Consider the following 18069-nt stretch of genomic DNA (forward strand, 5'->3'; position numbering starts at 1 on the left):
ATACTCACGTAGCTGGAAGCTTCACCTGTCCCCCGCCTCTTCTAATGCTGGCCATACACTATATGAAAAATCAGCCCAAATTCAGTCATTTGGACAGCTCTTTGGTTTTTTGGCCAGTTACTGGGCACATATCAGTAATCGGTTGTGACGTTTTTGACCCCCAAAAAAAGAAGGACAAGTTTGGAAATTTTCTGCTGAACGAACAAAAAATAAAGGTTAATGTGTTTCTCGTCCAAACTGTTTGCCCTATGTGAAAAAACAAGCAAAAAACTGATGTGCATTGAACGATTTATCAGTCATTACATGATTGCACTATCGTTTGCTCTCACGACCGAGTGTTAGTTTTTCGAAAACGAGTTTGACCGATTTTTCATATAGTGTATGGCCAGCATAAAGCCTCGTACACACGATCAGATTATCGGACGATCTTTCGTCCATTTTTTGTTGCATGCTAGTCTCATGTCGAAAGTGAAGAGGTTACTTTCATACTAAAATTCCTCGTACGACAGAATTCAACTTCAGAAGTGATGTCATGTGTTGAATTGTTTTGTATGTGTTCTTTCGTTTCTGAGCGTGCCTAGTCTTTCTCTTATGATTTTTTCGGACTAAAACTGTACTAATTAAACGAAAATTGGACGTTGTGTTAACGTACGATAAAAATTTTATAGCCTGCACATCCAGTTTTTGTCGTCCGAAAACGTAATCGGCTGTCTAAAGCACTATGCTAACAATCCGAAAATCAGCAGATTGTTCTCCAGACTAAATTCGTGTGTACGGGTCTTAAGACTTAGAACTGAGCAATCAAAGACCGTTCTCAGTCTTCAGCCAGCAGAGAGCCTGTGACTGTCAGTCACCAGCTCTCTGCTCTGCCCCAATCCCTGAAAAACAACCCCACACCATAATCCCCCCTCCACCAAATGATTTGGACCAGTGCACAAAGCAAGGTCCATAAAGACATGGATAAGTGAGTTTGGGGTAAAGGAACTTGACTGGCCTGCACAGAGTCTTGACCTCAACCCGATTGGGATGAATTTGAGTGGAAACTGCGAGCCAGGCCTTCTCTTCCACATCAGTGCCTGACCTCACAAATGTGCTTCTGGAAGAATGGTCAAACATTCCCATAGACACACTCCTAAACCTTGTGGACAGCCTTCCCAAAAGAATCGAAGCTGTCATAACTGCAAAGGGTGGGCCAACTCCATATTGAACCCTACGGACTAAGACTGGGGTACTACCATTAAAGTTCATGTGCGTGTAAAAGGTAGGCGTCACAATTCTTTTGACAATATAGTGTATGTCTGACTATGAGAATCAGGTTGGGTAGCTCTGTTTTGTGTACATGCTTTTAAAAAAACCTCTGTGACTGCTAATTTTGTAATGAAGGGATCCCATGATGAAGCCACTTTTAGTAATTTTCCTGATTTTTTGTATATCAAAGGATGTCAAAATTTTGTTTTCATTATTTAACCTGCCCCTTGCTTTATGCTTTACACAATGAAACAATTTACATTTTTCAAGCAAAGGACACATGCCATATAACATATACAGTATAGCCTGCATGGATTCTGGCCTGTCTTCCCCGGCCTCTCCAAAAGATTTCTTAACAGCCAATCAAACCGAATGGGCCTGAGGCATCAAATGACCATTTGACAAGTTGTATCATCCATTTCAATCAAAGCCCAGTGATCACTTCGTTCGAAATTCATGTGCATTGAGCCAATGAAAGAAAAATATAACATTTGCATAAAAGCCATTATGTTCTCGCCAACTTCTATGGTTACTAGATAACTGCAGAGATGAGGTGAGAGCTTCCACCGGTCAGCAGACATGCGTGGCAGTGCTCCTCTCAGTTTACAATGCTTCTCTCCCAAACAACAAAGTGCAGTAGTGAATCAAGTCGGCTTCATGAGCTTATATGCACTGCCTTACATGGTCTAAGGCAGTGTTTCTCAACCTTTTTTCAGTCAAGGCACCCTTTAAAAATTATGGACAGTCTCAGGGCACCCCATTCTAAAATGTAAAAACTATTCAAATAGTCTTACATAAGGCAGCAACATCCACAAGTCCAAGTAGGACACCCAACGTTAGAGGGGATTTATTCTTCCAAAGCAAATACACTTTTGTAATTTGGTACTGACTAGTATTCCATTTTTTCTCTTCTCCCTCGGTTTTTCTCTATCATTCAGCTAATATGAGGGGCAGGGGAGGGTCAAACAAGGATGGCAACTGACATCCTCCTTATCAACTGATGATGCCAGTGGTCGTTAGGACGCCGACAGTTAGAAGGTTGTAATTGTGCACAATGAAAACAATTTTTGTCAATTTTTAGCCATTTTGCCAAGGCACCCCTGAAGAAACCTCAAGGCACCTCAGGGTGCCTGGGCACACTGGTTGAGAAAGGCTGGTCTAAGGTATAGATAGCCTGTAGAACACTAGACAGCCAGGCAGATGTGCAAGAATTCAAAAAATAAAGACTTAGGTGTGGCTATTAAAGTAGAGATCAACCAATTATCGGCAAAGCCGATATATCGAGGGACGATCTGCACTTTCCCTGATGTATCGGAATCGGCCCCTGAGGTTACCGATATTTCAGGAAAGTACTTGTACCGGAGGGATGCCTGCAGCTAGAGGCATCACCCCGGTATCAGCGTCCATAGCCGACGGTCGGCTGACTTGTAATGACAACCGATGTGGCTGAGAAGTCGCTCGGCTGTCATTATAAGGAGTGGAAGGGGACGCCCCCCCCTCCCGCTGCCTTCCGCAGCTCGCGCCCGGATCTCCCGTCCCACCGGGAGACCCCGGCAACCATCCTGCATGGGCGCTGAAGAGAAGACCCGATCAAAGCCGCATTCGGCTCTCTATGTAAAAACACGGAAGTGATGTCATGACATTACTTCCGGGTACTTGGCGCCAAATTCAAAAAAATTATAGCTTTCAAAACAGCCAAACTTGGCGTTTTCAATGCTTTTAAGTGCAGAGGAGGGGTTTGGGGTCTTTTAGACCCCCAGATCCATTCACGAGAGTACCTGTAAAAAATAAATAAATAAATACAAAATCATTTTTAATGTATGAAAATATCGGCCGATACCAATATGCGATGACCAAAATATCGGTATCGGCAATAAAAAAAATGATATCGGTCAATCACTATATTAAAGTATGTTGTGGTATTGTCACCCAATCAAATTTCTACAGGTCACCATACCTGACATGTCCTTTAGGCAGTCCCTTTAAGCAGGCTAGATGGTGTGATAGGGGTGCCAAAATTTTGAGGGGAATGTCACAAAGGACTCTGGGAAGTCCCGAACCCAATAGTGATGTCAGCACCCTGCCCACAAATCTGACTCTGAACACACAAGAAAGGCTTATGGCAGTCAGATAAATGCTTAAAACTTCAGGGAAAATGTATTTATTACTTGTTTATATTTTACATGATTGTTTACACCAGCGGTCACTAAATGGCGGCCCATTAGCGGACCACACGATGCTTCCGCCCGGACCGCTACCTGTATTCAGCCCCCTCCTCACTGCGGCTCCTGGCTCACTCGCAGCCAGTGTCCTGTCTGGCCGCGAGTAGGGGCGTCACGTCACGCGCGCGCCCCGCCCCCTGCTCCTGACTGATGGGCAGTCAGGAGCAGGGGGCGGGGCGCGCGCGTGACGTTACGCCCCTACTCGCGGCCCGACAGGACACCGCGATGTCCACGATGCTCCCGCCCGGACCGCTACCTGTATTCAGCCCCCTCCTCACTTCGGCTCCCGGCTCACTCGCAGTCGGTGTCCTGTCGGGCCGAGAGTAGGGGCGTCACGTCACGCGCGCGCCCCGCCCCCTGCTCCTGACTGCGGCTCCCTCTCAGCCGGGCAGCAAGCTAGGGCGTGACACTATGTGCACGACCCGCCCCCCTGTTCGCGGCTTTTGGCTCAGCTCCTGGCTCCAGGTATGTGGAGCATAGCTGCATTTAAAGAAAAACCTCTCAAGCTTTAACAAGTGTGCAGACTGGCATATTTTGTTGTGCTCATTAGAGTGCCCCATAAAAAAAAAAAATGTGCCCATCAGAGTGCTCCCTTGACCTAAAATGTGCCCATCAGCGTGCCCCTTATTTTATGTTAAGGGACACGGTGATGGGCATATTTTATGTTAAGGGACACTCAGATGGGCATATTCTATGTTAAGGGGCACGCTGATGGGCATATTTTAGGTTGGGCGCAACGCTGATTTACACGTTTTGTTTTGCCCAACAGAGTGCCCCCTAACATAAAATGTGCCCATCAGCATGCCCCCTAACATAAAATGTGCCCATCAGCATGCCCCCTAACATAAAATATGCCCATCAGAGTGCCCCCTAACATAAAATGTGCCCATCAGCCTGCCCCTTATTTTATGTTAATGGTCCCGCTGATGGGAATATTTTATGTTAAGGGGCACTCTGATGGGCATATTTTATGTTAAGGGGCATGCTGATGTGCATATTTATGCTGTGGTACACACTGATGGGCATATTTTATGTTAAGGGGCACTCTGATGGACATATTTATGCTATGGGGCACACTGATGGGCATTTTTTATGTTAAGGGGCACTCTAATGGGCATATTTTATGTTAAGAGCAACGCTGATTTACACGTTTTGTTTTGCCCATCAGCGATCCCACCATCATAAAATGTGCCCATCAGGGTGCCCCCTAACATAAAATGTGCCCATCAGCGTGACCCTTAACATAAAATATGCCCATCAGCGTGCCCCTTATTTTATGTTAAGGGTCACGCTGATGGGCAAATGTTATGCTAAGGGGCACGCTGATGGGCATATTTTTTGTTAAGGGTCACGCTGGTGGGCCATCAGCGATCCCACCATCATAAAATGTGCCCATCAGGATGCCCCCTAACATAAAATGTGCCCATCAGAGTGCCCCCTAACATAAAATGTGCCCATCAGCTTGCCCCTTATTTTATGTTAAGAGTCATGCTGATGGGCATATTTTATGTTAAGGGGCATGCTGATGGGCATATTTTTTGCTGTGGTACACACTGATGGGTATATTTTATGTTAAGGGGCACTCTGATGGACATATTTATGCTATGGGGCACACTGATGGGCATATTTTATGTTAAGGGACACTGTGATGTGCACAATTTATGTTAAGGGGGCACACTGATAGGGACAACTGATGTAAGGGGGCACCCTGACGGGAATGCCTGACGTAAGGTGGCACTGTGATGGGGACAACTGATGTAAAGGAGCACTGTGATGGAGACCCCTGATGTAAGGGGGCCCTCTGACAGGAAAGCCTGACGTAAGGTGGCACTATGATGGGGACAACTGATGTAAAGGAGCACTGTGATGGGGACATCTGATGTAAGGGGGCACTCTGACAGGAATGCCTGATGTAAGGTTGTACTGTGATGGGGACACCCGATGTAAAGGAGCACTGTGATGGGCACATTTTTTTTGTACCTGTTAACATAAAATGTGCCTAGCAGCATGCCACTTATATTATGTTAAGGGGCACACTGATGGGCACATTTTATGTTAAGGGGCACGCTGCTGGGCACATTTTATGTTAAGGGTCACGCTGATGGGCACGTTAGGGGGCACACTGATGGGGATATCTGATGTAAGGCGGTACGCTGACGAGAATTCCTGATGTAAGGGAGCACTGTGATGGGGACACCTGATGTAAAGGGGCACTCTCATGGGCACACCTAATCAAAAGGGCACTCTCATGAGCACACCTGATGTGGTGGGGATACCTGATGTAAGGAGGCCCCCCTATGGTGACACCTAATGTAAGGGGGTACTCTAAAGAGGACACCCTATGTAAGGGGGCACTGTGATGGGGGAGGGAACCTTATATACTAGGGTACTCTGATGGGGACAAAAGATGTAAGGGGGAACACTAATGGGAGACACCAGATGTAAGAGGGCTTTCCATTGCAGAAACCTGATGTAAGTGGGCACTCTGATGAGAATACCTGAGGGAATACTCTGATGTTGGAAACTGATTTCTGGGGGTATTGCGATGGGGGCACCCAATGTAATGAATTACTCTGATAGGGGCAACTGATGTAAGGGGGAACACTAATGGGGACATTTACATTTACAGAGTATTACCAGAGTGTGTGTAGGAAATAGTAGCAAAAGCGCCAGAGAGCATGGCTTGTGCCAAGAAAAGGAAGGTTGATGCTGAAAACCGAGCCTTCAAAGATGAATGGACAGACCAATGGACAGACCAATACATGTTCATTCTTCCTATGGGAAGTTTAAAACCAGTTTGTCTCATTAGTTGCGAAACGGTGGCGATAATAAAAAGCAGCAATGTGCAGCGCCACTACGAAACAAAACACGGTTCGTTTGAGCAAACATATCCACAGCATTCCGAGGTGAGGGCACATAAATAACTGAACTAAGAGCCCAGTATGACAGATCCACCAAAGTCCTCTCACATTCATTTACAGCCCAGCAGCGTGAAAATTAATGTTCACTTAAAGTCGCATGGATTTTGGGGCAACACAAAAGACCATTTACCGACGGTACATTTGTTAAGGAGTGCTTGAATGCTGTTGCTGAAACTTTACTTGAGGGTAAACAAAAAGAGCTGTGTGAAAAAATCAACCAAATTCCACTATCAGCGTCAACGGCAACAAAAAAGACTGAAATATTAACAGAGGATGTATTGGCACAACTTGATGCAGCTATTCAGAGTGCAGTATGCATTTCTTTAGCCATTGATGAATCAACAGATATAACGGATAATGCCCAATGTATGTAAGATTTTTTCACAAAGAAACAAAAAGAACTCTGTGAGGACCTGTTAGGTGTAACACCACTTGAGACACATACAACAGGAGAAGACATATATGAGGCCATTAGAGAGATTCTGAAAAAGAGGATAGATCTGAAAAGAGTGGTCTCAGTCACCACATATGGTGCCCCTGCCATGGTAGGAAAGGAGAGAGGAGCTGTGGCACCACTTAAAAAGGACAACCCTTACCTTACTGCTTACCACTGCATCATTCACCAGACTGTCCTGTGTGCCATTCTATCAGAAAAGTTTGCACAAATCATGGACACTCATCAACTTCCTCAGGGTATCCCCATCCCATCAACATCGTTTTACTATTACTAAGAGAGTTTCTTAAAGAAGTTAAGGCAAATGACCTTTTACTTCACAACAATGTTAGGTGGTTGAGTAAAGGCAGTGTATTGGAACGCTTTTGGTCCATTCAAACAGAAGTACCGTATCCGCTTTCTTAGTACAACTCAAAAGCCAGAAAGCAAAATAGTTTTCACCGTTTTTACAAGATGAGAGCACAATGGATAATATTGTTTTCCTAGTGGACATAACATCACATCTTAAAGTGGAGTTCCACCCTAAATTTATACTTACCTCCATCTTCTCGCTCCGGGTCACCTGAAAAACAAATGGATAATCGCAATTTTTTATTTTTTTTTTTACTTACCTTGTAGAGAAAATATACTTACCTTACTTCCTTCTTCCTCCCCTCGGCGGCCGCGGCGATTCGTCACTTCCTGGCTTTGCAATGATTCCTGGGAGCTGAACGTCATCGCTCCCAGGAATCATTGCGCCTGCACCGGCCCCGACGTCAGTTCCGGGGCGCGCGCGTCATTCCCTTCTAAACAGCTTCTGGGCATACCCAGAAGCGGTGGAGGGATGACGCGCGCGCACCGGAAGTGACGTCGGGGCCGGTGCAGTGCATCGTGGGACCGAAGAAGGAAGAGGATGCGGAAGAGGATCACGCTGGCTTCAAGCTGCCCACACCTGAGATGGCAGCGCTGGACAAGACATTTTCAAGGTAAGTATTTCTCCCAAAAGGTAAGTGCAACCCGGGACAGATCCGAGGCTAGCCATTGTGGAATGTACTAGCCCTGACTGTCCCGGGGGTATTTTTATTAAAAAATGTATAACCAGGGTGGAACTCCGCTTTCACTCAATTCTAGGGCAAGAACAATTCCATCTGTGATTTGATGACCACTGTCCTCTCCTTCCAGAGAAAACTGGATTTGATTAGGGAAGATCTTAAAAGAGAGTGTGTGCATTTCACAAAGGTGAAATAGCAGATTCAAGGAAAGAGAGATGTATCTCCTTTTGTTGATTTCATAGATAACCCAATTGTGAGGCTTTGAATCACTTGTGGAGTGCAGCGGGGAAGGGATGATGAAGATGGCTGTGCAGAGGACGTCTATGTGGACAGATTTAACCCGGATGCCTGCATACTTAGATGGGCCTGTTTTAATCATCAACCATGTGAGTTGCTAAATATTGAACCTTCATTAATGTAACCATATTGCTACACTTTAGAGGCTCCTCTCTTCTTTTTCATACATGAAGCTACTTGTATATCAAGACATCGCTTGTATATCAAGACATCGCTTGTATATCAAGACATTGCTTGTATATCAAGTCAAAATTTATTTAAAAAATTTGCTGGTCTTGCAAAGCGCTCTCAAACCAAGTTACTCTCAAACCAAGGTTTTACTGTATTTTAGTTTTTATTTTTACTTTTTACCCCCCCCCCCCCCCCCCAACAGATTTCAGTTTGTTTTTCAATTGAGTTGTACAGTTTATAGGTCACATTAAAAGGTGGAAAAAGTTCTGAAATTATTTATCTTTTACTCATTTCTTTACATCACAGAAATCTGACATTTTAGCAGGGGTGTGTAGACTTTTTAAAACCACTGTAAATGCTAGAGTATGTTGCCTATACGCAGGGCTTTTTTCAGCTGGTACTTGGTGGAACTCAGTTCCACCACCTTTGGCTCAGGCCCTCTGCTCCCTACTCACCACTCCCTACTCACCACTATCGCTTGTAAACACAGAATTCCGGCTTCTGTGTTTACAAATCACAGCTTGTCTCCCAACAGCTGAGAGCAGGATGGGGACAAGAGAGATGCAGGTTCCTGGGGTGCAATGCAGATGCCGACACCCCCACTGGATGATCTCCCTTAAAGTGAAAGAGGCAGAGCCAGCTACAGTGTGCGAGGAGGAACAAGAGACTGAGTGCTTCAGCTTAATACAGCAACAAACGTATGTATGACAAGTAGAAGATGGTGGAGCCTTTAAGGAGGTGAGGAGAAAATGGTAGCGGTGGAGGTGGAGGGGGGGGGGCTGCATGCAAAGGTCAGAGCTGAAGAGGGGTGAAAGTGAGATGTGGATGAGGAATGCAAAAGTAAGCAGCTGTGGAAGAAGGCTGAACTCTGCACTCTGTATACAGAACACCCCCGAACTCTGCACTCTGTGTGTAACCTCCCCCAAACTCTTCACTCCTTACATAATGCACTCCTGGTATTAAATGCCTCTTTGAGACCCTCCCTCTGTTATTCAAATTTGCCGACACCCACTATTTCATGCAGTTTGGAGGGTGCGTGTGAGTGGGGGAGGAGGATTTTAGGGGGTCGTGGTTGAATTCCTGTACCTATTTTCTGAGAGAAAAAAAACCCTGGCTATAAGTGCTGGAGTATGCCACAAATAAATGCTGGAGTATGCCACAAATAAATGCTGGAGTATGTCACAAATAAATGCTGGAGTATGTCACAAATAAATGCTGGAGTATGTCACAAATAAATGCTGGAGTATGCCACAAATAAATGCTGGAGTATGCCACAAATAAATGCTGGAGTATGTCACAAATAAATGCTGGAGTATGTCACAAATAAATGCTGGAGTATGTCACAAATAAATGCTGGAGTATGCCACAAATAAATGCTGGAGTATGTCACAAATAAATGCTGGAGTATGTCACAAATAAATGCTGGAGTATGTCACAAATAAATGCTGGAGTATGTCACAAATAAATGCTGGAGTATGCCACAAATAAATGCTGGAGTATGCCACAAATAAATGCTGGAGTATGCCACAAATAAATGCTGGAGTATGTCACAAATAAATGCTGGAGTATGCCACAAATAAATGCTGGAGTATGTCACAAATAAATGCTGGAGTATGCCACAAATAAATGCTGGAGTATGTCACAAATAAATGCTGGAGTATGTCACAAATAAATGCTGGAGTATGCCACAAATAAATGCTGGAGTATGTACCCAATAAATGCCGAAGTATGCCAAAAATAGATGCTGAAGTATGTTTCCTATAAATGCTGGAGAGTGTTCTCTATAAATTCTGGAATATGGTCCCTATACTTTCAGGGGTAAGTTCCCTATAATTTCTGGAGGATGTTCCCTATAAATTCTGGGGTTTGTTCCCTACAAATTTTCAGAAAAAGTTCTGAGGAATGTTCCCTAATAATTCCAAAATGTGTTCCCTATAAATTCTAGGATGTGTTTCCAATAAACTCTGGAGTATCTTCCCTATAATTCTGTGAGCTTTTCCCTATATATTTACTTAATGTTCCCTATACATTTTGGGTTGTGTTTGCTATTAATTCCAAGGTATGTTTCATATACATTTCAGGGTATGTCCCTCAAATTTGGAGTTGTATTCCCTGAAAATTCCAGGGGGTTGGTTTCCTTTAAATTCTGGGGTTTGACCCCTTTAATTTCTAGGATGTGTTCCCCCTAAATTAAGGGGTTTGTTTATCCAAAAATGCAGGATATGTTCCCCTAAAATTCTGGAATGTATTCTCTCTAAAGTCCCACATCTCCGGTGTGGCCGCCGAGCGCACTGCAGAAGGGTCCTGAGTAGGGATGCACCGAATGTTCGGCAACCGAACATTATTCGGCCGAAAATAGCAAAAAAAGCACTTTCGGTGTTCGGCCGAATAAGTAAAAAGGCCGAATAAATTTGTGCCGAACAATGTCCCGACCGGCGACCCGCCATCCCCGAGCATCACTGTAAACATAGCCAGAGGCACTACAGGAAGCAGAGCGGATGCTTCCTGTATAGCCGCTTAGCGCCGGGGTCTGTCACAGGCGGAGTGATACCAAATGTACTCCGCCTCCGCCTGTGACAGGGCACAGGAGCCATACAGCAAACATCGACTATGCAGATGGGAGGGAGGGAGGGAGGTAAGGAGAGACATGAGAGGACAGAGACACGTGAGGACAAGAGAGAGAGACACGAGAGGACAAGAGAGAGAGTGAGAGGACAAGAGAGAGAGGACAAGAGAGAGAGAGAGAGGACAAGAGAGAGAGAGAGAGGACAAGAGAGAGAGAGAGAGACATGAGAGGACAAGAGAGAGAGAGAGAGACATGAGAGGACAAGAGAGAGAGAGACACGAGAGGACGAGAGAGAGAGGACAAGAGAGAGAGAGAGAGAGAGACATGAGAGGACAAGAGAGAGAGAGACATGAGAGGACAAGAGAGAGAGAGAGAGAGAGAGACATGAGAGGACAAGAGAGAGAGAGACATGAGAGGACGAGAGAGAGAGAGACATGAGAGGACGAGAGAGAGAGAGAGAGAGAGAGAGACATGAGAGGACAAGAGAGAGAGAGTGAGAGGACAAAAGAGAGAGAGACATGAGAGGACAAGAGAGAGAGAGAGAGAGAGGACGAGAGAGAGAGACATGAGAGGACAAGAGAGAGAGTGAGAGGACAAGAGAGAGAGACACGAGAGGACAAGAGAGAGAGACACGAGAGGACAAGAGAGAGGACAAAAAATTGGCAAAATAAATGGAAAAAATGCGAAACACCGCGTTCGGTATTCGGCCTTCGGCCAAGCATTTCATTATTATTCGGCTTCGGCCAAGAATTTCATTTCGGTGCATCCCTAGTCCTGAGCGTCTTTGGCTCACTTTCTGGTCCGATTCAGGCAAAAATTCAGACCTGATTCACACCTGACACGGAGAACAGGGACGCACCGGACTCTCTGCTGTGATCTGCAGCCACAGCTAGTGTCAACCCGGCCTTAATCCTAGGGTTTTTCCCTATAAATTCTAGGATAAGTTTACTATAAATTCAATACAGTACACTATAAATTGGGGCAATGTTCCCTATAATTTCTGGAAAGTGTTCCCTATAAATCCTAGAGTTTTTTCCCCACTGATCGAGGCAATGTTGCCTATAAATTGGGGCAATGTTCCCTATAATTTTTGGGAAGTGTTCCCTATAAATCCTAGGGTTATTTCCCCACTGATTGGGGCAATGTTCCCTATAAATCCCAGGGAGTGTTCCATATAAATCAGGATAATGTTCCCTATAAATCGGGACAATGTTCCCTATAATTTCTGGGAAGTGTTTCCTATAATTCCCAGGGTTTTTTCTCCACTGATCGGGCAATGTTCCCTATAATTTCTAAGAAGTGTTCCCTATAAATCCCAGGGTTTTTTCCCCACTGATCGGGGCAATGTTTCCTATAAATTCTGGGGAGTGTTCCCTATAAATCAGGACAATGTTCCCTATAATTTCTGGGAAGTGTTTCCTATAAATCCCAAGGAGTGTTCCCTATAAATTGGGGCAATGTTCCCTATAATTTCTGGAAAGTGTTACCTATAAGTCCTAGAGTTATTTCCCCAATAATCGGGGCAATGTTCCCTATAAATTCCAGGGAATGTTCCCTATAAATTCTGGGAAGTGTTTCCTAAGAATCCCAGGGTTTTTTCCCCACTGATCGGGGCAATGTTCCCTATAAATTCCAGGGAGTGTTCCCTATGATTTGGGGCAATGTTCCCTATAATTTCTGGGAAGTGTTCCCTAATAATCTTAGGGTTTTTCCCCCACTGATCAGGGCAATGTTCCCTATAAATTCTGGGGAGTGTTCCCTATAAATCGGGACAATGTTCCCTATGATTTCTGGGAAGTGTTTCCTATTAATCCTAGGGTTTTTCCCCCACTGATCGGGGCAATGTTCCCTATAAATTCTGGGAAGTGTTCTCTATAAATCGGGACAATGTTACCTATAATTTCTGGGAAGTTTTCCCTATATATCCTAGAGGTTTTTATCCCCACTGATCGGGGCAATGTTCCCTATAAATTCTGGGGAGTGTTCTCTATAAATTGGGACAATGTTACCTATAATTTCTGGGAAGTTTTCCCTATATATCCTAGAGGTTTTTATCCCCACTGATCGGAGCAATGTTCCCTATAAATTCTGGGGAGTGTTCTCTATAAATCGGGACAACGTTCCCTATAATTTCTGGGAAGTGTTCCCTATTAATCCTAGGGTTTTTTCCCCACTGATCGGGGCAATGTTCCCTATAAATTCTGGGGAGTGTTCTCTATAAATCGGGACAATGTTACCTATAATTTCTGGGAAGTTTTCCCTATATATCCTAGAGGTTTTTTCCCCACTAATCGGGGCAATGTTCCCTATAAATCGGGGCAATGTTCCCTATAATTTCTGGAAAGTGTTCCCTATAAATCCCCGGGGAGTGTTCCCTATAAATCGGGGCAATGTTCCCTATAATTTCTGTGAAGTGTTCTCTATTAATCCTAGGGTTTTTTCCCCACTGATCGGGGCAATGTTCCCTATAAATTCTGGGAAGTGTTCTCTATAAATCGGGACAATGTTATCTATAATTTCTGGGAAGTTTTCCCTATATATCCTAGAGGTTTTTTCCCCACTAATCGGGGCAATGTTCCCTATAAATCGGGGCAATGTTCCCTATAATTTCTGGAAAGTGTTCCCTATAAATCCCCGGGGAGTGTTCCCTATAAATCGGGGCAATGTTCCCTATAATTTCTGTGAAGTGTTCTCTATTAATCCTAGGGTTTTTTCCCCACTGATCGGGGCAATGTTCCCTAAAATTCTGGGGAGTGTTCCCTATAAATTGGGACAATGTTCCCTATAATTTCTGGGAAGTGTTCCCTATAAATCCCAGGGAGTGTTTCCTATAAATCGGGGCAATGTTTCCTATAATTTCTGGGAAGTGTTCCCTATTAATCCCAGGGAGTGTTTCCTATAAATCGGGGCAATGTTTCCTATAATTTCTGGGAAGTGTTCTCTATTAATCCTAGGGTTTTGTCCCCACTGATTGGGGAAATGTTCCCTAAAATTCTGGGGAGTGTTCCCTATAAATCAGGGCAATGTTCCCTATAATTTCTGGGAAGGGTTCTCAATAAATCCCAGGGATTTTTCCTTACTGATTGGGGCAATGTTCCCTATAAATCCTGGGGAGCGTTCCCTATAAATCCTGGGTAGTGTTCCCTATAAATCCTGGGGAGTGTTCCCTATAATTTCTGGGAAGTGTTCCCTATATATCCTAGGGGTTTTTCCCCACTGATTGGGGCAATGTTCCCTATAAATCCCGGGGAGTGTTCCCTATAAATCGGGACAATGTTCCCTATAAATCCCAGGGATTATTCCCTATAAATCGGGACAATGTTCCCTATAATATCTAAAGGCGTGCTCCCTATAATTCCGGAGGAGAGCTCCCTATAGATGGGGGTGAGCTCCTGGCACTGACTCAGGAAGACATGTAGATATGGGTTGCAGATGTTCAGCTGCTGTATAGAAGGATTTCCTATCTCTGTCCCATGCCCCGGTAAGGAGCTCTCACAGCTCTATGATTGCCAATAGAGTTTGCTGAGTTGGGTAGCTCGGAGTTCCTCTTTAATAAAGGAGCCGTTCCCATTGAGGATCCAGCGCTCCCCCTGTACATTCCGCTATATGAGTGTGGAGAGGAGGACATGTATACAGGAAGGTGTATAAAGTCTATGGAGGGTTAATGTCCCCCCATCTCCGGTACCTTATGAGTGACAGCGGGACCCCTCTTCCTGTACGGCTCGGCGGAGTGCAGCGCTTGGAAGGTAAGGCAGAGAACGAGCAGAGCCCGGCACATCCTCCCCACCATCTATCCAACACCCGACACAGGCAGCAACGTCAGCAGGACATCAAGGGGGGATCCCCTTCCTCTGCTCACACTGTCCCGCTACACGGCCCCGCCCCATGTACCGCCCCTCAGCCCCGCCCCGCCACACATACAGCTGGACTTGTTGCGCTTATCCCGGAGCGATGCGGTCATGTGACCAGTAAGACCCCTCCCAGAGGAGATCTTCTACACTGCTCCATACATTGTTATCACTGGAAGGACTTCTATTCTATATACTGTACCGCACTCAGGGCTGCTGTTAGAAATAACGGGGCCCCCTACAGCTTGCCTGGCAGCCCCCCCCAAAAAAATAAAGATGCCCTAAAATCATTATTAGCGGACACAGACATAACAGAGACCCTGTGTGAAATATCCCTATTTGATTGTTTTTTACATTTGTTTAAAAATATATATATATATAACTTTTTTCAAATGTTACAAATTATTACAATTATTTTATTTTTTAAATGATTTTTTACTTTTTTTTTTGTACAATTTGTTATTTTTTTTTGCAGAACAGGGAAGACTGGAGGGAGGGGGCAGCACACTGAAAGAGGGGCACATGGGGGGGGCAGGGATCAGAAGCAGGCAGAACAGGGGAGACTGGAGGGAGGGGGCAGCACACTGAAAGAGGGGCACATGGGGGGCAGGGATCAGAAGCAGGCAGAACAGGGAGGGGGATTCGGTGTCAAGAGAAGCAACTATAGCAAGGATGCTCTGTGCCTCTCCCTGCAGCAGCTGAAAGTCGGCAGGTGGGGGAAAAACTCACTTTCAGCTGCTGCAGAGAGCTGTACAGGGCATCCCTCTGTAATTGCCCCTCCGCCCGACTTCACTTATTCCCCATGCTGTTGGGCCCCCCTGTGTGCTACAGGAGAACTGGCGGTCCCCCATAACAGCGGCCCTGACTGCACTGATATCATATAGTGCTGAGCACCAATAGCCAAGACGGTGCAGGCGCCTCCATCCCATGATACACTTCTATATACCGCACTGATATCATAGAGTGCTGAGCATCAATAGCCAAGACGGTGCAGGAGCCTCCATCCCATGATACACTTCTATATACCGCACTGATATCATAGAGTGCTGAGCATCAATAGCCAAGACGGTGCAGGAGCCTCCATCCCATGATACACTTCTATATACCGCACTGATATCATAGAGTGCTGAGCACCTCACAGTCTGGACGGTACAGGCGCCTCCATCCCATGGTACACTTCTATATACCGCACTGATATCATAGAGTGTGGACCACCTCGCAGCCAGGAGCCTCCATCCCATGATACACTTCTATATACCGCACTGATATCATAGAGTGTGGACCACCTCGCAGCCAGGAGCCTCCATCCCATGATACACTTCTATATACCGCACTTATATCATAGAGTGCTGAGCACCTCACAGTCAGGACGATGCAGGAGCCTCCTTCCCATGATACACTTCTATATACCGCACTGATATCATAGAGTGTGGACCACCTCGCAGCCAGGAGCCTCCATCCCATGATACACTTCTATATACCGCACTTATATCATAGAGTGCTGAGCACCTCACAGTCAGGACGGTGCAGGAGCCTCCATCCCATGATACACTTCTATATACCGCACTGATATCATAGAGTGCTGAGCACCTCACAGTCAGAACGATGCAGGAGCCTCCATCCCATGATACACTTCTATATGCCGCACTGATATCATAGAGTGCTGAGCACCAATAGCCAAGACGGTGCAGGAGCCTCCATCCCATGATACACTTCTATATACCGCACTGATATCATAGAGTGCTGAGCACCTCACAGTCAGGACGATGCAGGAGCCTCCATCCCATGATACACTTCTATATGCCGCACTGATATCATAGAGTGCTGAGCACCAATAGCCAAGACGGTGCAGGAGCCTCCATCCCATGGTACACTTCTATATACCGCACTGATATCATAGAGTACTGAGCACCTCACAGTCAGGACGATGCAGGAGCCTCCATCCCATGATACACTTCTATATACCGCACTGATATCAAATGTTGCCATGTTTTCATTGAACACACCATGTAAACATTCACAGTGCAGGTGGAAAAAGTATGTGAACCCCTAGACTAATGACATCTTCAAGAGCTAATTGGAGTGAGAGGTCAGCCCACTGGAGTCCAATCAACGAGATGAGATTGGAGGTGTTGGTTACAGCTGCCCTGCCCTATAAAAAACACACACCAGTTCTGGGTTTGCTTTTCACAAGAAGCATTGCCTGATGTGAATGATGCCTCGCACAAAAGAGCTCTCAGAAGACCTACGATTAAGAAATGTTGACTTGCAAAAAGCTGGAAAGGGTTATAAAAGTATCTCCAAAAGCCTTGCTGTTCATCAGTCCACGGTAAGACAAATTGTCTATGGATGGAGAAAGTTCAGCACTGCTGCTACTCTCCCTAGGAGCGGCCGTCCTGTAAAGATGACTGCAAGAGCACAGCGCAGACTGCTCAATGAGGAGAAGAAGAAGCCTAGAGTGTCAGCTAAAGACTTACAAAAGTCACTGGCAAATGCTAACATCCCTGTTAGCGAATCTACAATACATAAAACACTAAACAAAAATGGATTTCATGGGAGGATACCACAGAGAAAGCCACTGCTGTCCAAACAAAACATTGCTGCACATTTACAGTTTGTACAAGAGCACCTGGATGTTCCACAGCAGTACTGGTAAAATATTCTGTGGACAGATGAAACCAAAGTTGAGTTGTTTGGAAGAAACACACAACACTATGTGTGGCGAAAAAGAGGCACAGCGCACCAACATCAAACCCTCATCCCAACTGTGAAGTATGGTGGTGGGGGCATCATGGTTTGGGGCTGCTTTGCTGCGTCAGGGCCTGGACGGATTGCTATTATCGAAGGAAAAATGAATTCCCAAGTTTATCAAGACATTTTGCAGGAGAACTTAAGGCCATCTGTCTACCAGCTGAAGCTCAACAGAAGATGGGTGTTGCAACAGGACAATGACCCAAAGCATAGAAGTAAATCAACAACAGAATGGCTTAAACAGAAGAAAATACGCCTTCTGAAGTGGCCCAGTCAGAGTCCTGACCTCAACCCCATTGAGATGCTGTGGCATGACCTCAAGAAAGCGATTCACACCAGACATTCCAAGAATATTGCTGAACTGAAACAGTTCTGTAAAGAGGAATGGTCAAGAATTACTCCTGACCGTTGTGCACGTCTGATCTGCAACTACAGGAAATGTTTGGTTTAAGTTATTGCTGCCAAAGGAGGTTCAACCAGTTATTAAATCCAAGGGGTCACATACTTTTTCCACCTGCACTGTGAATGTTTACATGGTGTGTTCAATAAAAAAATGGCAA

General features: G+C 45.3%; 1 protein-coding gene across 1 annotated transcript in view; it reads right to left on the reverse strand.

The window, feature by feature from the left end:
• Positions 1-14783, reverse strand: part of PPIC (peptidylprolyl isomerase C) — a 65052-nt gene extending 50269 nt beyond the window's left edge. The window contains exon 1 of the mRNA XM_082253334.1: positions 14596-14783. Coding sequence (XP_082109460.1) covers positions 14596-14700 — 105 coding nt within the window. The 5' untranslated portion in view covers positions 14701-14783. The remainder of the gene's footprint in view (positions 1-14595) is intronic.
• Positions 14784-18069: the final 3286 nt, after the last annotated feature.

This window comes from Pelophylax lessonae (genome assembly GCF_965119305.1).
Source record: "Pelophylax lessonae genome assembly, chromosome: 1".
Taxonomy (NCBI): Eukaryota; Metazoa; Chordata; class Amphibia; order Anura; family Ranidae; genus Pelophylax; species Pelophylax lessonae.